General features: G+C 44.3%; 1 protein-coding gene across 16 annotated transcripts; it reads left to right on the plus strand.

The window, feature by feature from the left end:
- Positions 1 to 192: 192 nt before the first annotated feature.
- HNRNPF (heterogeneous nuclear ribonucleoprotein F) lies at positions 193 to 21,312 on the plus strand. 16 transcript variants are annotated; one of them, XM_047701710.1, is made up of 6 exons: positions 193 to 276; positions 593 to 657; positions 12,375 to 12,531; positions 13,443 to 13,581; positions 15,414 to 15,479; positions 19,395 to 21,312. In XM_047701710.1, exon 6 carries the CDS (start codon positions 19,446 to 19,448, stop codon positions 20,688 to 20,690), a length of 1,245 nt encoding a protein of 414 aa, XP_047557666.1. In that variant the 5' UTR covers positions 193 to 276; positions 593 to 657; positions 12,375 to 12,531; positions 13,443 to 13,581; positions 15,414 to 15,479; positions 19,395 to 19,445; the 3' UTR covers positions 20,691 to 21,312. The 16 variants fall into 16 exon arrangements, with proteins under 16 accessions (XP_047557666.1, XP_047557679.1, XP_047557681.1 ...); XM_047701709.1 differs by having other exon boundaries at positions 196 to 276; positions 12,241 to 12,531; XM_047701723.1 differs by lacking the exon at positions 15,414 to 15,479 and having other exon boundaries at positions 12,241 to 12,531.
- The last annotated feature ends 827 nt before the right edge of the window (positions 21,313 to 22,139 follow it).

Consider the following 22,139-nt stretch of genomic DNA (forward strand, 5'->3'; position numbering starts at 1 on the left):
TTATACTGTTTATCAGACACTCCCCTCCTCCCCCCGCCCCAAATGGGCTCCCACAGGTCGTGCAGCTCCCATCCCAACACCGCCCGCTTCCACAGCCCCCAGCCTGCCTCGCGCCCTGCCGACCAATCCCTGGCTCCGATCCAGGCGCGTCACAGTAGCGCCCTCGCAGCCCCGCCCCCGGACGCCGGCCGCGGAGGCCCCGCCCCCCCGCGCTCATTGCGTCTTTCCGGCTCCGTGGTGGAAGTAGCCCTGCGCCGCATCTTCCTGGAGAAGAAGGTGGGGTTCCGCGGGGAAACCGGCCGGCAATTACGCCGGCAGCCGGAAGTGGGGTGGGGGCGCGGGCTCCCGGGCTGTTGCTCTTAGGTGCTAGGGTACAGGGCCAAGCGGGGATCGGGCAAACCCAGAACAGCGGGGTAAACGCCGCGTGCGCCCGTCGGGCGGGAGTTGTGCCCTCCGGCCTGCCGCGCGCCAGACCCGGCCCCTCGGAGGCCCCGCCCAGGGCGCGCTGCCAGGGGTTTCCATGGTGATGGTAAACAAGCCTCAACTGCCTCAGCTACAACTGCCAAGTTCCCCGCGTTCCACCCTCCTCTAGGTGCTCAGAGGGACGATCGAGGTGCCGGATGTGAAGAGCGGGAGCGTGGAGACTCGGATCCCGAGGTGAGGGGCGGGACGGGCGGCGGGTCCGAGGCTGAGAGCCGCACAACTGGGACCGACCAAGAACTGGGCCCTTGAGTATGGGGACAGTGGGACTGGGATTTGGAGTCCGGGGAGGCTAGGTCTGAAATCAAGGGCCTCACACAAGGGAACCGAATGGGGACTGGGGACGACGAGGTTGAGAGTTGGGGTCGGGAGAGGTAGAATATGCGGTCAAAAGCCGGTTACTCGGGTACAGACCGGGGACTCGGCTCACTGGGGTTAGGGGGGGCTGAGAATTGGGGTGGGAGGAGGTGGGATCAGAGGTCAACGGCCTTACACTCGGGTGCTGGACCGCTGGGCTGAGATTTAGGACCGGGGGGAGGCCGGGCCCGCGGCGAGGAACGGAGGAAAGGCCTGGTGCGGACTCCAGAGGTCGCAGAGCTTGAGCACCCCTGCCAAGAATAGCGTGAGGCACCTGGCGACCGTGGGAGGGGGGCTTCATTTAAAAATGAAAGCAGTACTTTCACGTGGTTGAGTTGCACCAGACTGGTTGGGAACTGGCTCCTCCCCCCTCCCACGTTCCCGCTCGCTGAGCCTCCACTTTCGGTCTTTGCGGCCTTTTCTTCCTCTCCGTGCGGCGTGTGTCCCTGAGCGCCAGTCTGCGTTTTGTCTCCTGCTTTTAGAGGTATAGTGCCTGCATTTTGGGTAGAAACTCTCGCCCACGTTATCTTTGCCTGGTGACCACACTTCTGCCGAGCGAGCTTAATCTTTTCTTTGTATCCTTGAATATATTTTTTGCTGATTCTTGACTGCGCCTGAGAAACTTCTGGAGTCTGCCGGTGCTCGCGCTGCGCCCTCTACCTTCAGCGTTCCCGCGTGGTTCACTGAAAGTGGCGCTGGCCGGCCTTGTGACGCCGAGCGAGTCTCGGGGAATCGACCGACTCTGTTCTTTTATAGACCTGGTTGGGAGGCCACAGGCCCCTCCCCGTTGATTTGTACCTTTAAGGAGGTCTCAGGTTCTTGCCAGAGAAATCCCCAGGGCCCGGGAGAGCTCCCCCTCCCCAGCTCCAGCACGACCTCCACCCCCGCCCCCCTCCCCCGCCAGGCGCCCTTTGGGTCCCGGCCTTCCTGCCCGCTGGAAGCTCTTCGCGGTAGTTTATTTCCCCGAGGCCCTAGGACAGACAAATGTGCTTCCTTCTGTAGTTCTTTCTACTATGGGGGGGGGGGGGACTTCGGGCTCCTATCTGCCACTGCGGGCCGCATGCGTGGCGGGAGAGGGGTCCGCGAGCTGCGGCGCGCTAAGGGGGGAACCGCTCGGTGGGGGATGGGGGGGGGGAGCGCGGAGGTGCTGGAGGTTAGGGCCGCGCCTCAGGTATCCGGAACCTAGTGGAGCTGGAAGAGTTGTGAACACTTCAAATAACCATTTCAGTTCAAAATATTGTAGAAATTACCTATCTTAATGTAGTTCTATTACTTATAGTTACGTTTTTAAAGGTTAACTGTTTCTGAATTTCTAGTAAGAAAGAAAATACCTCGAGTTCTCCGGTTAGGCAAAAAATACATTAGGATATGTCAGTGAAAAGTGATGTTCTTAGTGTTAATTTCTAGACACGAGTCTTCATTTTGAAATAAGTGAGTAAATTTCTACTTTTAATGAATTTTAGGAGAGATTGCTCTTGTTACTAATTACTAATATTTAAGTAAGCCCATCTTTAGTCATCTCTTGTGCCCGTATGCATTTTGGAAATTTATTAGGCTTGATCTGTATTACGGTCTCCTTTCTATTTTTAATTTTTCTATTTTAACATTCTTTTTGTGGTGTTTGCTTTTTTTTAATGTTTTTTTTTTTTTAATAGGCGAATGATTGGTTTTCTTTTAAAAATACTGCTACAAGGCTTTCTGTAAACACAAAATATTCAAGTAAAAATGTGAATTGATTTAAGTGAAAGGATTGATTAAATACGTCCTCAGATATGGCCAAAACTGTGAAGGAGAGTGTGGAGACATAGGGGGCCCATCCCGGATAAGTGCCTGCAGCGCTGCAGAAGTGGGAAGGGGGTCTCTTGAATCCGAGCTCTGGCTCACAGACTCTTTGTAGAAGCACGTGAATTGACCCTTAATTGGGTCCACAGAGCTAGGAGTTTTGACCGTATTTTTAAGTCACATGCTCATGACCGGTCTGTAGGTGGGGGGCGGGGGCGGTGGTAATTGCTGTTATCCGTGTTGTACAGATGAGAAAATGGAGGCCCAGGGGGAAATGAAGTCACTTGCCCAGGGAGGGAATAGGACTCAGGTCTGTCTGACAGGGACAGCCCTCCTCTGCCAGGGAGCCTGCTCCCATCTTACCGCCCGAATTGGGAGTTACTGTGGATAACAAGAGGCAGATCAGAAGGAGAATCTAGCTCATATAAGGCCAATCTGGCTTATTTGACAGCAAATCCCAGACATAATGAGGATTTTATCCATAAATATTTTAGCTTCTATTCTATAGATTAAAAAAAAATACAAGTGCAATACCATTATCACAGCTGAAGAAATAGTAATTCCTTGAGATCATGTTCAAATGCACCTGACTGTATATTTCTTGAATAATTTTTTTTTTTTTTTATAGCCGGCTTGAATTGTAATCCAAACAAGGTCACACCTTAATTTGGTGGCCATCTCTTTTAAATTCTGTTAATCAGAGCAGCGTTTTCCTGGAAATAAAATGCAAGCCACTTACATAATTTCACATTTTTAATAGTAAAAAGAAACATGTTCATTCTAATGATTATTTAGTTTAACATAGTAAATGTTAAGAATATTTTCTTATGTAATTTTTAAATTACATTTTTTTCCAGTTAAGCTTTCAAAATCCAGTATGTGCTTTATATATACAGTACATCTCACTTTTTTTTTTTAAGATTTTATTTACGTCTTTGAGAGAGAGACAGAGCGAGAGCATGAGAGGGGAGAACGTCAGAGGGAGAGGCAGACTCCCCACAAAGCTGGGAGTCTAGTGGCCATGACCTGAGCCAAAGGCAGTAGCTTAACCAACTGAGCCACCCAGGCGCCCAGCACATCTCACTTTTTACTGGCCACATTTTCAGTGTGGACAAATAACTACCTTATTAGTGCAGTCTAGAGGTTCTCTCTTCTTTTCTTTGTTGAATGAATTGGGTTCAGTGTCACATACAGAGTTCCTTCTTCAGGCTTTGGGTTTTTCTGATTACATTCAGCGGTGGTGGTTGAATCTCTGATCTCTCTGCCTTTCCTGTAAAATGATTATTACCTGTAAGGGCTGTTCTGGTTCTGCTGAGATTTTCTTTTTGGAGAGAATACTTCATTGGAGGTGCTGTGCACTCTTGCCTACTCCTGCCGCAGGCATTTGTGTTCCCCCTTTGTGATGTTAGCAGCTACTGATGGTCTTTCCCTAAACCCATTGTTTTGTTAATATCTCCAAATTAGTGACACTTTAAATATTCCTTCTTGTTTAGTAGTAGGGATATTTCTAGAGAGAGGAAACTTTCTTTGTTAATCATTTGATTATTCTAAGTTGTACTTTATAAATGGTAGTTTAAATTTTGATCCATTCCTGTTGTATATCAATATCCAACATAATTAGTGATCTCTAGCATGTGCCAAAGACACTTTTTCTGGTTATCATTTTGAAGTTGGGAGTTTTAACATGTAATTTAACTCACTGTGGCTTTTATTCTCTTTGGTGCAGAAATTATCCAGTTTGTGGCCAGTGGGAGCCCTTCAGATTGGTTCCTGACTTGACACAACCACCGTGATCTTTGATGCCTTCCTTAGTTTAAGGTGTAATCCTTCATTAAGTGGGTCCAAAAAAGTTTATTCAACTGGATTTCTAGTGATGGGCAATTGTTTCTAGCCTTTTCCTATTAGAAATAGAGCTGACATGAATATCCTTTGTATGTGTCTTTGCTTTTTTTTTTTGGCCATTTAATATTTCCACAAATGGTATTTGAAAGGGCCTATTTTGCCAAGGGGATGTTTTCAAATTTATGTATTTCTTGCCAATATGGTTATTTTAAATGTTACTTCATTTAAAATTTAATTTATCTTAAATGGGTAAGGTGGAGGATCTTTTCATGTTTAAGGTCATTTCTTTTTCTGTTGACTATACTTCTAACCCATTTTCCTTTTGGGTGGATGGACTTTCTCTTTTTAGATACTCTATTAAAGATACTAATGCTTTGGGGAAAATTGGCACTATCTTTCCCATTTTATCATTGATATGTTTACTTAGCTTAACCTCTTAGCTATGCATAAGTGGTTTGGAGGTTTCTGTTTTTGGGTTTTTGTTTGTATTTATGTAATGAAATTTTTCAGTATTTTCCCATATTCTGGGTTTTGGGTCTTGGTCAGGAAAGTTTTCCCTACTCCCAGTTTATAGAGGAATTCAACAATTTCCTCTTATTTTCTTCTGTTGTGTAGGATATTTCTTTGCATTTCTCATAAAACATTGAAAAAATCTTAGTTAACTCATTTAATCTTCATTAATATGTCAGTGTGACAGATTGCAGGGATTGACTTTGAAATGGTGAGCTGCAGTTGTATTCCTGGAACAGACTCAACTTGGTCATGATTATTGCTTCGTGTGTTGCTGGATTTTGTTGGTTGATAATTTCTTTAGGATCTTTTCATCTGAGTTCATGAGCAGAATTAGCCCGTGAAACTCGATAAACTAATTCTAACGCTCTTGGAAATGGAAAATCAATTCCAGGTTGATTATAGATCAAAACATAAAAATGTAGATGAAAACAGAGCTTTTGAAGTTAAAAAAAAAACAACAAAAACCCATACGGCCTTGGCCTAAGAAAAAGATTTCTTAAACATAGCACAAAAAGCGATAATTATTAAGGGGGGGAAAGACTAGAATGAAAAATTCTGAATTCCTGTTAGGTTTTCCTGACAGTATGCTGCTTTTACAAATATTCTGACCTAGTGTGAATACAAAAAATTCCTTGCCCTCTTAGAAGTTTCTGCATTGCAGAGATGATCCATTATTGGCATCTCTATAGGTTTTTGTTCTGTTTTACACAAAATTTGTTCAGTCCAATAGAATATGCTGTCCAATAGAATGAATGACAAATTTATTTTGTTTCATATTTGAGATATAATTCACATAGTATACAATTCACCCAGTTTAAAGGGTACAAATCAGAGGTTTTTAGTACATTCATAACATTGTGAAGACCATCACTAACTACTACTGCCTAGTTCAAGAACATTTTCTTTTTTTTTTTTTTTTTTAAGATTTTATTTATTGATTTGACAGAGAGAGATCACAAGTAGACAGAGAGGCAGGCAGAGAGAGAGAGAGGGAAGCAGGCTCCCTGCTGAGCAGAGAGCCCGATGCGGGGCTCGATCCCAGGACCCTGAGATCATGACCTGAGCCGAAGGCAGCGGCTTAACCCACTGAGCCACCCAGGCGCCCCCAAGAACATTTTCTTAAGCATTCCTGGGATGAATTCTTTTGGTCATGGTGTATAACCTTTCTTACATGTTGTTGGATTCAGTTTGTATTATTTTGTTGAGGAATTTTGCACCTGTACTCATAAGGGATATTCGTATGTAGTTATCTCTTCCTGTGATGTCTGTCTGGTTTTGGTATCAGATTGTTTAATTTACTAGGACTGCCATAACAAAATACTGCTGACTGGGTTGCAACAGAAATTTATTGTCTTGTAGTTATGGGGGCCAGAAGTCCTAGATCAAGGCATCAGCAGGGTTGGTTCCTTTAAGGGCCATGAGGAAATGATACATTCCAGACCTCTCTCCTTGGTTTGTCAGATGGCTGTCTTCTGTGTTTGTTTCATCTTGTCTGTCTCCAAATTTCCCCTTCTTAGATGGGCATCTGTCATAATGGAATATGACCCATTCTAATGACCTCATTTTGTAAAAAAGACTGTCTCCAAATCTCCCATTCTGAGGTGCTGGGGTTAGGACTTCATCTAAATTTTGGACATACATTTCAGCCCATAAAACAGGGTAATACTGGCCTTAGTAAAATGAGTTGGGATGTGTTTTAATACTTTAATTTAGTATATTTTAATGTATTTTGATTGACTATTATCCAAAATAATATTTCAGCATATCAGTATTTTAACATTGAGATGTTACATTCTTGTTTTAATCTTTGCATTTTGGTGTGCATTTTATACTGAGAGCACATCTCAATTTGTACTTGTCACTTTCAAGTGTTCAGTAGGCACGTGTGGTGAACTATCGTATTTTTATCCTTTGTACCCAGTTTGTTCTTTCTCCAAAGCCGTTTTTTCTATACTTTAAATTTAGGAGTTTTAGCAACATATGCCTAGGTTGTGTCTTTCAAAAATATCTGTTGGGAACTACACGATCACGTTTATCTTAAGCCAGGAAAATCTCCCTTTCATTCTTTATCTGTTCTCCTGCCTCCATTTGTGTCTTTTTCTCCTTCTGGAATTCCTATTATTGACATGTTATTTCTGTTGTCTCGTGTTATATCCGTGTCCTCAAAATTTCATATCTTTTTCCCTTTATTTCTTTCTCTTTGTTTTGAGATACTTCTTCCACTTGGTTTTTCAGGCCACTGTGCTTTCAGTTTATTACTAACTTTATAAATTCAAAATTCAAATTTTAGAAGTTTTATATTCTGTAATTGGGTATCTGAAAGTTCTCATATTTTTTTGTTAAAAAAATTTTGTCCATTGCTTCTCATTCACTTAAAACTGTCTATTGTTCTAAGCTGTTGTCTGAACGCATGGTATTCTCTCCGGGTGCTTGAGCCACTCTCATGTGCATTGCTGTGTTTCTTTGCTCTTGGATCTGTTCTCTACTCTCCCAGGGCAGTGTGGTATGGTCCCCTGAGCCGCAAAAATTGAGCACAAGATGCTGCAGCAGTCTTCGCTCCTATGGCAGCTACATGGGACCTGACAAGGTGTCAGCCCTCCACAGAGCCCCAGGAGGAAGCTATAGGCCCCTTGAGGGGCTGTGGGCATGTTCTCTAACCATCTCTCTGGAGACCATGAGTGTAACCCACAAGGCCTCCTGAGGCCTTTGCCCAGTTCTAGGATCTAAATGGTCACCCAACCAGGGGCTGCTTACTGAGGGGAAAGAGCTACAGGAAAGTTCATAGGGGAGGTGGTTGGGAGACTGTTGTGTTATTAGCAGTCGTATTTTCTTTAACAACCTCCCCCCAACTCCCGCCTTAAATTTCTTAGCTGTGCTGAATCATATTTCTTACTGTGGGGAAAGCACTACCAATTAAATAGAGATGATGAAATTTTTCCCTCATTTGAAAAGAGATTTTATCTTAAGCAGTGGAAGTCAAATAGCAGTGTTTCTTTTTATGAAAACTTCACCTGATTCGTTTTTTTTCTCTGTGGTAACTTGGGTTTTGATTCCTGAGTCACCAGCAGAATGCAATCAATAATATAGAGCAATAGCTGCTTGTTCTATGCAGGGTAAAATTTTGTCCCTTATGTTAATTTTAATACAAGCATAATAGATACAATTTACCTAACATCACATACTATTTTTGGTTTTAGTTAACACAGCTTTTGAGAAATGAATATTGAGGGAAAGTGTATTATTATTACCAGAGACTTAGCTACAGTACACAAATTAAAAGCCCTAATAATTAAAAGATAATTCAAAGTAGCTTTCCTGTTTCATACATATCTCTTGATGGATAAAAATGTAGTAATAATAAACATTTAGAATGTTTTTTTTTTTAAGATTTTATTTATTTATTTGGCAGAGAGGCAGGCAGAGAGAGAGGGGGAAGCAGGCCTCCCGCTGAGGAGAGAGCCCATGTGGGACTCGATCCCAGGACCCTGAGATCATGACCCCAGCCGAAGTCAGAGGCTTAACCCACTGAGCCACCCAGGCGCCCTAATAGAATGTTAATAACACATTTAATGATCCATCTACAGCTTTTCTCTCAATAGCTCTGAGGTAGCTTTATGTATTGAACTTGGCTTGTTGTACACATTAGGGTCAGAGTAGTCACACTTGGGATGCCTGAGCCCCTTGAAAATTTTGGCAACTGTGTAGGGGGTGTGCTTTCTTGAAGTAGTGGGTTCAGAACTACATCATATTCTCAAGTATTTGACAGCCAGAAATGTTTAAGAGCCACTGAAATGGGACTTTATGAAAATTGCTGGGTTGGGAGAGACTTTTGAGGTTTCCAGTAGAACAGGAAAACTACCCATAATAAATTAGGGGTCTTGGCTCTGCTCATGCACTGTCCCTAGACAGGGAATTGCTTTTTTCCCAGACCCATCTTTGCTCCTCAAGGGAAAACAGACATAAGCAGCAGAAATAATATCTAAAATTCTCTTTTGTGAATTTAATAAGACCTGAATATGAAGATTAAAAGGATTTGCTATGAGTGCCTGGCTGGCTCAGTTGGTAGAGCATGCGACTCTTGATCCTCAGGGTTGTTAAGTTCGAGCTCCACATTGGGTATAGAGATTACTTAAAAAAATAAAATCTTTAAAAAAAAAATAAAAGGATTCACCACAAAGTAAAATATTTATACAAAGCAACCAGCACAAAAACAGACCCTGGCAAAGGGCTGCATTTTAAAAATATAAAGAGGGGCGCCTAGGTGGCTCCATTGTTAAGTGTCTGCCTTCAGCTCAGGTCATGATCCCAGGATCCTGGGATGGGGCCCTGCATCAGGCTCCCTGGTCGGGAGGAAGCCTGCTTTTCCCTCTCCCACTCACCCTGCCTGTGTTGCCTCTCTCACTGTGTCTCTGTCAAATAAATAAAATCTCTTAAAAAAATAATAATAAAAGTAAAAAATAAAAAAATTTAAAAAAAAATTTGACCAAGCATTCAGGGAGGAATAAGTAGGATAGTGCACAAAGGAACAAAAAGGGGGGGGGGGTCTTCTAAAATCTGCTTTTATACCTTAGGTATTTAGCAGGGGAGGGGCAAAAAGTTTCCCATTCCTACCCCTTCTCATTCTTAGGATCTGTTTGTCACTTACTTAGAGCCCCAGTGTAAATTAATCTCCATTTTCTAGTTTTGGGTCATTCAGAATTTGTCATCATACATGTATTCTTCTTCTTCTTTTTTTTTTTTTTTAAGATTTTATTTGTCAAGAGCAGGAGTCGGGAGGAGGGGCAGAGGGGGAGAAGTAAGCTCCCGGCTGAGCAGGGAGCCTAATTTCTTTATTGATTTCTCAGCCTACTGTTCTGTGGACCTAGCACAGTGCCTGCATTTTGTAAGTGCACAGTATTTCTGAGTTAATGAATGACTTTCCCAAGTTTGGTAAATTTTTGTCTACTGCACATCACTCAAATCTTGGCACAATTGCTTCATTTCTTCCTAGTGTTTTTACTTAGGGGTACCATCAGTTTTTCATAAACTTGCTCATTGCTTCCCATCTCCTCTCCATGCATCTGTTCCCACCATTTGTTTTCCAGATAACAGCTAGACTGTTCTGTTGAAAAGCAAAAACACAAATTACACCACATTCCATTTTGAAACAATTAAATGATTTCCCATTGGTTTTAGACTAATGCACAAAATACCAAACCAGGCTTTCAAGGCTGAGGAGGATCTTTCTCTCCTTTCCTCTTTCATTGGTCTTAGCAGGGCAAGTCCCCATGTCTTCCGTACACGTTGTTCCTTCACCAGGCAGGAACCCTATCATGGCTGATCAATTATTAACTGACACCTCCCCAGTGTCACCAGCCACTTGAGGCAGGCAGGCATATGTAAAACTACTTAACTTCAACAAATACATTTGAATAAATAAAGTGAGAAAACATACCAGTTACATAAATGGTGGCTCAGTGGGTTGGGCCGCTGCCTTAGGCTCGGGTCGTGATCCCCGGGTCCTGGGATCAAGTCCCGCATGGGGCTCTCTGCTCTGCGGGGGGCCTGCTTCCCTCTCTCTCTCTGCTTGCCTGCCTCTCTGTCTACTTGTGATCTCTCTCTGTCAAATAAATAAATAAAACCTTTAAAAAAAAAGAATATATTTTGAAGAGGTTTTCATGAAGTAAAATGCTTATGAAGTAGTCAGGTACCTCAGTTCTATAGAGATATTCTTTCCAAAAACAAGCCAGTTTATGGCTTAATTTTTCTTTGGAATAAATATTGTTTTACTTCTCTTGAATTCATGAGTTTTTAGTGTTATATATAACTTTCCATGGTATGGCTGGATTTTGATTCTTGTCTCCCAGCTTCCACAATTAGGGACAGTTTTTCTTATATTCTCCACCTAATTGTTTTAAGATTTTGACAGAGAGCCAGAGAGGGAACATAAGCCGGGGGAGTGGGAGAGGGAGAAGCAGGCTTCCTGCAGAGTAGGGATCCTGACACAGGACTCCATCCCAGACCCCAAGATGAAGACCTGAGCCCAAGGCAGAGGCTTTTAATGACTGAGCCACCCAACCCTTCCCCCATACCCCCCAAATAATTTTTTAAAAAATCCCAGCGAACAGTTTCATCCACAGATACTTCCAGTGAATAGAACCCTAGAAACGAGTTCTTTTATTTTTAAACATAACTAGTTTTATATCTAAAATAAGTAAATATACTTCAACAATAAAAAACCACTTTAATATCAAATTTTTAGTCAGTTGAAATACCACAATGTTTATCAGTTTGACTCAAAATTCAGATTTACTCCATGTGTTGTGAATCCATGATAAATCTCTCAGATTTCTTATATTCAGTAAGTGTTCACTTGGTCTTTTCCCTTGGAGCTATTTTGTAATGAAGGACTGAATTCATTTGCCAGTCTGGCTTTGCATACTCTTACCTAGCTAGTAGGTTCCTCTTCCCAATAAATCCTGTTCATTTCATAGTTCTAGTATGTAGATTATATGACTTTCTTTTTAAAAATAATTTCATTACTCAAAAAGTATTTAACCTACAGGGAAGTAGAGACAGAAGTAAAAGGAAAACTCCATATACCTACCCATCACCCGGTTTCAGGAACTACTAAATCATGACCCGTTTGTTTCATGTGTAATCCCACTCCATAGATTCAGACTTAGAATCAGATTCTAGACATCAAATATATCTTTTAAGTATTGACTCCAAAAATAAAACCATAGCACCATAATTAGAACTAAAATTTTTAAATTACATAATATAAAATTTAATCATTGCTCATGTTGCAGTTGCCTTATTTTTTAAAAAGTATTTGACAGAGCGAGCATTAAGAGGACGAGCGGTAGGGAGAGGGAGAAGAGCGGGGAGCCCAAGCCAGGCTGCATCCCAGGACACTGGGATCATGACCTGTGCCGAAGGCAGGCAGGCAGACACTTAACCAACTGAGCTACCCAGGCGCCCGTGGTAATTATTTTAAAGACTGTTCTTTTGGACTCGGATTCATAGGTTCGTGAAATGTAATTCTTTGTGGGGTATTAAGAATTGCGAGTTTTAAAATCTTTTGAACTGACGCAAAGTATTTACATGAATCTATGCCCAAATATATAAAACAAGGTACTGTATATACAAAGAGGTTCTACCTTTTGTCTGTTAGTTTCCTTTCACAATTCTTCCTGTTTTGAGATTTTTTTCAGATTTTTATTTTTCTTTTAATTTTACATCTCTTCCACATATATCGTGCCAATCTTTCCCGCGCTACGCTAGTATTCTGGACTTTTCCCCGTCCTGGCACCCTTCCGGAGAACTCACACAGAACGGTCTTCCTCGTTGCTTTTCTTCCCTCCTTCCTCCCACTTCCTGCCTGGGCCGAACGCGCGGGCCGCGGGCCGCACCTGCAGGACGCGTTTCCATTGGTGACATCTTGGCGGGCCCATCAGTGGCACTTCCTCCTTTACACCCCGTGACCCACGTCCGGCCCGCCGCCCTCAGTCACGCGGCCTCTGCCTCCGGGACGCAGCCCCGCGCGCCGGCCTTCCGGACTCCGGACCCGTCGTGGTGAGCCGCCGCGAGCGGACGACCCCTGCCCACCCGCCCATCCACCCTCTCTCAGCCCCCAATCCACTTCCCACCTCCCGCGAGTCCCGGGAACTCGTCCTCCCCCCCCCCCCCCCCGAAGGCCCCCCCCCGATCCCGCCTGCTCCAGGAACTCTTTCTTCTCTCCCCCCCCCCCCCCCCCCCCCCCCCGGTTGCCCCAGGAACTCTTCTACCCCCGCGGCCCCAGGAAGTCCCCCCGACCCGACCCGGGAGCTCCGCCCCCCACGGGTCCCGGGAACTCGGCCTGGCCACCCCAGAAAGCTCCCCCCCCCCCCGGACTCGGGAGCTCCGCCCCCTCCCCCGCGGCTCCGGGAAGCCGGGACGGGGAACTCGGCCCCACCTCACTACCTCCTCGGCGACGTCGGCGACCTCCCTCCCCATCCACCCGCCCCCGTAAGCTTCCCCCCCCCTCCCTCCACCCGGGATCTCCCCTCCCACAACCCGGACCGGGGAGCCTTCGCCGGGTGACCTCTTTTCCCCTCCCCCTCCCGCTCTGCGCAGGAAGCCTCTCTTCCCCCCTCCCCCCTTCCCTCCTCCCTCTTCCCTCCTCCCTCGGCTCGTCCCGCCCCCGCCCCGGAAGCTCCCGCTGACCCCGCCCAGGCCCGGCGAAGGGGCGCTCCGGGGGCCCCTTTTCCTGTGGGGCCTGGCGGACAGTAGGGTCTCGAATCCGCCAGGTAGAAGCCGAGTGAGCGCCCCCGGCACCTCGTCCCCATTTCCCCGCCCGGGGAGCTCAGCGCTTGCGACCGCCGCTGTGCTTCCCGCCGAAATCGCTCAGACGCGCCCCTGGCGGCCCGCGCGGCTGCGAGCTTCAGAACGCAGTTGGAGCCGTCGTCTGAGGCGTTCGCCCACAGCCGCTTGAGTTTCATTTTCAGGTTAATAACAAAAGGAGACGCACCTGGACTTCCCCCGGAGCCGTCTGCGTTTTTAAGCGTCGGGTGGAATTAGGGGTCCTTTGGCTCTTAAACCGCGCTTGTTTGATGAAAATAGAAATCAGTCCTGCTCCCCTCAGCGGTAAGTCTTAAGAGCAACAAAGTCAACTGCGTAATTCTGAAGCAGCGTCTCTTTGGTCCACTGTGATTTAAGTGTAGAACTTTCTGAGTAATTAGGACCCCCAGGACAACCTGGCTCTTGCGTGTTACCTGCTGCAGGTGAATATTTATTTACAAATAAGGGTGAGAATGCTCTAGGTGCCACTGCAGCACAAATAAGAGGGTGAAGCCAGGGTCCCGCTGAGTACCCTTTCCTAAGGAAGAGGGTGGGAGTTTAAGCCGCCCTAGCACTCCGTAGATAAACCTAATCAGTCCTGGTATGGCGCACCCCATTTTTATCTTGATTGGATCTACCTGAATCCGAACTAAATCCCGTCTAACTAGTAGAGTGAAGGAGAGCCTCGCGGGAATCTAGGAGTCTGTTAGAAATGCAGAATCTTACCCTATCCCCAGTCTATTGTTCGAGAATCTTTGCATTTTAACAACATCCATCCACGGGGGGTCTGTGCACAACGTACATTGCGCTCACTTGGGGGAGTTGTGCAAAATCCTTGGCCACATCTTGTGCGGTACAGTTAAATTAGAAGCTCCAGGTGCAGGACTTAGGAATAGTACTTTTTCCTACTCCAGCGATCGAAAGGTCGTGCTCCGGTGCGACCCGCCCTTTATCAGTGCTTCAGCGTGTGTTCACATGTGCGCCTCCGGGTTTTTAGTCTGGTGAAAATTGGCCTCGGTGTGGCTGGCCGTCCTGGCACTTGCTTTTCCGAGGACGGTTCGGTAGGTGTTGGTCTGCAGACCACACTGGAAGGAGCTAGGAGCTGGGGTAAACCGTAGAAGAAGGGAATCAAGTCGCCAAGATGTCTGGGTTCTTCTGCCTTTTAGATACCACTCTTCTGGGGGGACAAGAGAGGGATTGGTGAAGCTTTTTGAAGTCATCTGCCAGAGAATTTCAAGTTATTGTTTGTTAAACTGTGGTACTTGACATTTGTACGCGCCCCCCCCCCCCCCAGCTGGATGGTATCTAATGTAATAATACAGGAGGCTAGGACAGGGCAGATTTATCTTTAAGACAACACTTTCAGCGAAATTCACTTTCCCAGTTACACTTTTCCAAAATTAAGAATGTGGTTTGGTTCTCCGTCGCACTTGTTGGAATTCATGTATCCTAGTCTTTGGGGACACTTCTAATCATTTGGTTGTGGTCGATGGTAGTGATGTTTTCCCTGTTGAAAAGCTTATTTAAAAATTTCCTCCCTTTATTGTCAGTGTCAGAGCAAATACATGTCACAAGAAATGAAGTTACCAAATAAAACTGGGAGGGAAAGACGTTGATAATCTCCACCCTGCCCCCCTCCACACCCCCACCCTTGGATTCTTGTAAATCGTAAATCCTGTTGAACAATTTTAGCAACCGACTCTGCGGAGCGCCTCCCAGTAAAGATTATGCTGCCTGGGGTCTCACCTCCTGCCCCTGCGGTCCCTTCCGTACCGGGACTGTTGTGGACTTGTTCCACCCTCTCCCTGAAGAGGTCCCTCCCACCCTTGGTATTTAGATTTCCTCACGGAGCTTAGAGTTAGAATTCTAAGTCTCTTCTGGGTTGGTGCGACGTTTCCCTGCTCTTACCTGTCTATTACCCTATGAAAAGGTAAACCTTTTAAATGCTGTGGGGGCAGTCCCTGGTGTGTGTTTTAATTATGGAAGCCTTGGGGCTATAAAGGGCCTCCAGCAGCCCCAGCCCTGCCTCTCCAGAAGGGGGAAGGGAGCTGGAGCCCATCCCAGCCAGGGTACCACCTCTGGTTGCTCTGTGACTGCTGGGACACTGAGGCAAGACGGCCATATCACTCTTTTTTTAGGACAGTTCGTTACCTACAAGGAGTGTCTCCGACTGTGGGCATCCCCTCCCCGGGTGGTTCTTTAAGGTGAGCTCTTTTAAGAAAAGTATTTTTTGTTCACATTCTTTGTATTTAAGCAGGACATTCTTAACCCTGAAGATCTTTGTCATTAGCTTTAAATCTAATGTGGAGTAAAAATCTACACTCTGCTACTGAATTTTAGTTAATGTCCTAAGTACTGTAAAACTCCATAAGGGATGCAAATGCTTGAAGGTTCTGAGGGCAGAGTGAGGATGTTGAGTTATATTTGCACCTAAAATTAGATTTGTGTTCCATTGGAAGTTTAAAAGAATATGGAGTTAGCAGGTCTGGGACTTACTGTGAGAAATACAAGAGAAAATTTATTCTGGAGTATAAGTAAGCAACGAAAGTTTTACATGGAGATGTGTGTTTTAGAAAAGAGTGCTCTTCACCTTGCTTTGTTTTTGGAACTTTTTTTTTTAATGTCAACTTTTTTTTTTTTTTTTTAAAGATTTTATTTATTTATTTATTTATTTTTAAAGATTTTATCCATTTATTTGACAGACAGAGATCACAAGTAGGCAGAGAGGCAGGCAGAGGGAGAGGAGGAAGCAGGCTCCCCGCTGAGCAGAGAGCCCAATGCAGGGCTCGATCCCAGGACCCTGAGATCATGACCTGAGCCGAAGGCAGGGGCTTTAACCCACTGAGCCACCCAGGCGCCCCGGAACTTTATTTTCTGAAGCAAAACATTTATAATCTGTACTGTACTGTTAGGTGTTTTAAGTAATTTTATATTAAATAATTGTGTTCGTTTATGGTTCCTGCATGTCTTTTTCAGCCTAGACTGCCATATTGTAGAGGGAGGTGTTGACCTCGCAGGGCCATCAGTTAATCTCTTGCTAATCTTGGGCCTGCTGTGCCAGGGGTGGGGCGAACAGTCTGTCCCTGCTAGGATTTTCCAAGCAGTTTTGGATTTTTTTTTTTTTTTTAAGATTTTATTTATTTATTTGATAGAGGGAGAGAGGTCACAAGTAGGCATAGAGGAAGGCAGAGAGAGAGAAGGGGGGAAGCAGGCTCCCTGCAGAGCAGGGAGCCCGATACGGGGCTCGATCCCAGGACTCTGAGATCATGACCTGAGCCGAAAGCAGAGGCTTAACCCACTGAGCCACCCAGGCGCCCTCCAAGCAGTTTTGAAGACATTTTTTAAACAAACCAGCGCAAGAATGCTATGGGAGTATGGAACCATAAGACTTAATTTGTAGAAGGGGAAGATCTTGTGGGAAGGTAATATGTTTGAGCTGAGACCTTAAGGACTAGTTGGATTTAGCTAGACAGAAGTTTGGGTGCAGTATGTTTGGGGAGATAATTACGGTGTGTGGTTGAATCCCAGGGAGCAGAAAGCCTGGCACATTCCAGGCACAGAAGTGAATAAAGGAGTGGGGGGTTTTTTTGCTGCTCTTTGTTGGTGTTTTTTTTTTTTTTTTCTTTTTTTCTTTTTTTGATGGCAGTGACTCAAGCTAGACAAATGTGTTGTAGGCCAAAGTTGCAAGTTCTAAGTATCCCGTTAGCTCTGTGGTTTGTGTTCCAGTGCTAGTGGGAAGCCGCCAAGGATTTGGAACAGGAGAATATCAAAGTCGGTTTAGGGGAACACTTGAGCTACAGATGGGGTTGCAATAAGGGTTAGCCATTACACTTGGAGAAGTTTAAGAACCAGGTAAGAATATCCTGGCATGGGCTGTTGGTACTGGAATTAGAAATGAGGAAGTAGAAAGGGATAGGAGGGCAATGCAGAAAGAGTTGTTTGACAGTTGAAATCACAAAGGGATTAATGAGCTCTTATTGTGCTATGCAGTGGCTAGGGGACTGAGTATAGAACTGTGACAAACCTTTATATTGAAATCAAGAGTTCTTGAACAGGATTTAGGAATGTTGGTTAGGGTTGTGAATGGAATCACTCAAGAGGTAATCGACTCATTGGATTTGAGGGCTTGGGCGAAGTTGTCCAAGGATTACTTCACTTTTTTTTCTAGAACCTAAGGATGACAGATAAGGCTATTTATATCTGCAGCTGAGATGCTAAAGAGTTTCATGGAAAATGCTGCTTTCTTTCATGAGGTGTAGGAGTTACGGAGTAGAATTTTGTATACCATTCTGGGCATCATGAAGTCTGAGGCTTGGGACTTGAGTCCTGGGCCTGGGGCTAGTTGACCATGAAGATCACATGAGGCTGCCTAGAAAAGGACTCACAGGAAGAAGCTGGGAGAACAGATCGAAGGGAATTAATAGAAAACCAGGAGACAGTTGGCATCATTAAGAGCCAAAGGGAGGAAGGATTTCCAGAGGGAGTGGTTAAATCCTGCTATGGGGATGAGTAAAATGAAGAAAATACTCTCTTTCTTACAAGGAGTGAGAGATTTTGCCTTTTCAATGGTGAGGAGTAGAGGGGACAGTAGAGGCCTGCCTTCTGAAATTTTACTGAGGGGGTCAGCAAATCAAGTAGCTGGAGGCAAAGTTGATCAGGGAAGGTATATTATGGCATTGGTTAGAAATGGTCATACTTAATTAGTTTGTCTTCAGTGAAGAGACTATAAAGATAAATTTCTCTTGGCATCTGGGTGGATCTGTTGATTGACTCTTGAGCTCAGCTCAGGTCTTGATCCCCCTTGATAGCAGGATTGTGAGTTCAAACCCCCAATTGGGCTTATTTCCTAGGCATGGAACTCACCTAAAAATAATTATAATAATTTCTCTTGGGTGAGTGGAGTTAGGACCAGAGCAGGATTGTGATCCTGCTAATGTAATGTCAGCTGATAAGAGAAGCAACTCTTTTTTGTTTAAGTTTCTAGACTTTGTGGTAGTTCCTTTACGTGATCTCTATTTGAACCAGATGAGAGACCAGCTGTGAAGGTAGGGGAGATTAGAATAGGTGAGTTACCATAGACAGCTCAGGGCTTTGGAGGAGAGGGGTGGAACTGTAGGCGGTATTGAGGGCCCACTTTAAGGTCGGTGGCCCTGATTTACAGTAGTTACTCTCAACTCAAGAAGCAGTTTTATCCCCAGGGAACATTTGGGAATATCTGGAGGCCTTTGGGATTGTCACACCTGGGGAGGGGGGTGCTTTTGATGGCTAGTAGGCAGAGGCCGGGGATGCTGCTGTGTAATACCCTACAGTGCACAGGCCTATTCCCCACAACAAAGAATTGTCCAAAATAAGAAACATTTTGCCTGGCTTTGTGTCCCTGAGCCACCCATCCACCCAGTATTAACCATGAAACAGGTAATTTTCCTGGGCTTTTTTACTGGGTGCATACAATAAAGGAGAAAGAAGATATGAATTCTGTTTGTTGTAGGGGGATGGACTGAAGTCATTACAGAATTACCCTTTTGCATGTTGGTAGTTTAAAAATAATGATTAAAAGTGCTACATAAGGTGACTTCATCAAATACTTGAATTACTATAAATTATAAAATTACGGTGAGTCACAATGGTAGTTTGTCAATAATCTGGTTTTCTCTGATAACCCGTGAAGTTGAGCATTTCATATTTATTACAAATTTGCTCTGCCTTTTCCTCTAGTAACAAAATGTCCTTTTACTTGAAATATGTAATAATCTCAAGTTTTCATCTGGTCCTGAAAAGTTCTCTATTTCTGAAGTACTGGCTTATTTCATTCTTTTGTCTTCCTTTCTAAAACTTAAAATAGTTGACTGTTAGAATTGATAAGTTTTGGCTTAATGTTTGAAGCTTCCAGATTGCTATTGTATTTGTTTAAGACTCATAATTTGTTCTTTTTCAGTCTGTGAGTAAAACATACATTTTGGGAGAGACCTGGGATTGAATCTCAGCTCAGATGTATTCGGTTATTTCTAAACATATTTTATTCTTTTTTCATCTGTAAAATCAGGAAAACAAGATTTATTGCATATTCTTGTAAATAATAAATGAAAAATTATGTAAAGTAGTTTTTGCTTTCTTTTCAGCCACAAAAAGCTGCACCCAAGTTTGTTTGACGTCTGTCCTCTCAAGTGTCCATGATGCTGGGCCCCGAGGGAGGTGAAGGCTTTGTGGTCAAGCTCCGTGGCCTGCCCTGGTCCTGCTCTGTTGAGGATGTGCAGAATTTCCTTTCTGACTGCACAATTCATGATGGGGCTGCAGGCGTTCATTTCATCTACACTAGAGAAGGCAGGCAGAGTGGTGAGGCTTTTGTTGAACTTGAATCAGAAGATGATGTAAAAATGGCCCTTAAAAAAGACAGGGAAAGCATGGGACACCGGTACATTGAGGTGTTCAAGTCCCACAGAACCGAGATGGATTGGGTGTTGAAGCACAGTGGTCCAAACAGTGCCGACACCGCCAATGATGGCTTCGTGCGGCTTCGAGGACTCCCATTTGGATGCACCAAGGAAGAAATTGTTCAGTTCTTCTCAGGGTTGGAAATTGTGCCAAACGGGATCACATTGCCTGTGGACCCCGAGGGCAAGATTACAGGGGAAGCCTTTGTGCAGTTTGCTTCACAGGAGTTAGCTGAGAAGGCCCTAGGGAAGCACAAGGAGAGAATAGGGCACAGGTATATTGAAGTGTTTAAGAGCAGTCAGGAAGAAGTTAGGTCATACTCAGATCCCCCTCTGAAGTTCATGTCTGTACAGCGGCCAGGGCCCTATGACCGCCCCGGCACAGCCAGGAGGTATATTGGTATTGTCAAGCAAGCAGGCCTGGAGAGGATGAGGTCTGGTGCATATAGTGCAGGCTATGGGGGCTATGAGGAGTACAGCGGCCTCAGCGATGGCTACGGCTTCACCACCGATCTGTTTGGGAGAGACCTCAGTTACTGTCTCTCGGGCATGTATGACCACAGATACGGCGACGGCGAGTTCACTGTCCAGAGTACCACTGGGCACTGCGTCCACATGAGAGGGCTGCCATACAAAGCCACAGAGAACGACATTTACAACTTCTTCTCTCCACTCAACCCTGTGAGAGTCCATATTGAGATTGGCCCTGATGGAAGAGTGACCGGCGAAGCGGATGTTGAGTTTGCCACTCACGAAGAAGCTGTGGCAGCTATGTCCAAAGACCGGGCCAACATGCAACACAGATACATAGAACTTTTCCTGAATTCCACAACTGGGGCCAGCAATGGGGCGTATAGCAGCCAGATGATGCAAGGCATGGGGGTGTCAGCCCAGTCCACTTACAGTGGCCTCGAGAGCCAGTCTGTGAGCGGCTGTTACGGGGCTGGCTATGGAGGCCAGAACAGCATGGGTGGATATGACTAGTTTTGTAGGAGCATTTGAGTTATTGCAATCAAATTTTCACAGGCAGCCAACAAGCAGTGAAAAGCAATTATTACTCTAGAGGAAGCTGTGGGACCCATTTTGCACCATGAGTTTGTGAAATCTGGATTAAAAAATTACCTCTTCAGTGTTTTCTCATGCAAACTTTCTTCTAGCATGTGATATTGAGTAAACTAAAACTATTTTCAGCTTTTCTCAATTAACATTTTGGTAGCGTACTTCAGAGTGATGTTATCTGAGTTAAAGTAGTTTTAAGTACATTAAATGGATCTTTTACACCACATCACCGTGAACACATTGGGGAGGCGTGCTTTTTTGGAAAACTCAAGGTGCTAGATCCCTGATTCAAAGAGGAACATTTCTCATGTTTGTTCATTCTAGTTTATTTTCATTTAAAATCTTTTAGGTTAAGTTTAAGCTTTTAAAAAATAAGTTAGTTTTGAAAATTGAGACACATTACTAATACTGTAGGAATTGGTGAGGCCTTGACTTAAAACTTTCTTTGTACTGTGATTTCCTTTTGGGTGTATTTTGCTAAGTGAAACTTGTTAAATTTTTTTGTTAACTAAATTTTTTTCTTAAAATAAAGATTTTTTCACAATGACTGGCACCGACTATATACTCACCAGAAAAGTAGCAAAATGGGTGGTTGAAGAGAATTTAGTACTGCTGTATTTCAGTGTGAATTTCAAAATAATTTAGCACATGAAATCTAAGATTTCCCTTATATTCCTATAGGCTAAATTAAAAGTTTGATTTTAAAAATGTTAAATGTGAGAAATGGAAACACATCCCAGAGATTATGAAAATTAGAAGCGCACAGGCCCCAGCCTCCTTTGAGACTGGAGTGCTGTTATCAGCCATTTGTAATGTCCTGCTTTTCCCTTATTTTATACTGGAGTCATGTTCATTTCTTATAAGTAGAGATCCTTAAATTTGGGTGCCACATACATTGGCAGTCACTAACCACAGAATAAGCCAATTTGAGCAGTTTTTTCTTAGTAGCTCTAATACTCCTGGGTTAGCAGTTACTGGTTATTAAAGTATACACGCAATAAGTTTGGGACAGACCTGTTTCCACATCAGCAAGTGGTCATCCACCTAGCAGTAGAAAACAGTGTCCAAATTCCAGGCGCCTCTGCACACAGCATTATACACTAAAACAGACTTTGAGATGAAGTTTTTATTTTTTAACTGCTTGAGAAGGATACTATTGGTGATTTCCCCACCCCTACTTATCTTCAATAACTGTAGAATGCAGCCCAGATACCCTAACTATACATCACTTCTAGATCTCCCTCTGGTATAATTTCAAAGGATCAATCCTCTGTTGGTTAAGCCCAGAAGAATTTGTTAAAACATTTATGTAGACTAGACTCTTAACCCAGACTCTCTGAGCCTCCTATGGCTTCACAGACCCTCCTTACCAGC

The sequence above is a fragment of the Lutra lutra genome, chromosome 14, assembly GCF_902655055.1.
Source record: "Lutra lutra chromosome 14, mLutLut1.2, whole genome shotgun sequence".
Taxonomy (NCBI): domain Eukaryota; kingdom Metazoa; phylum Chordata; class Mammalia; order Carnivora; family Mustelidae; genus Lutra; species Lutra lutra.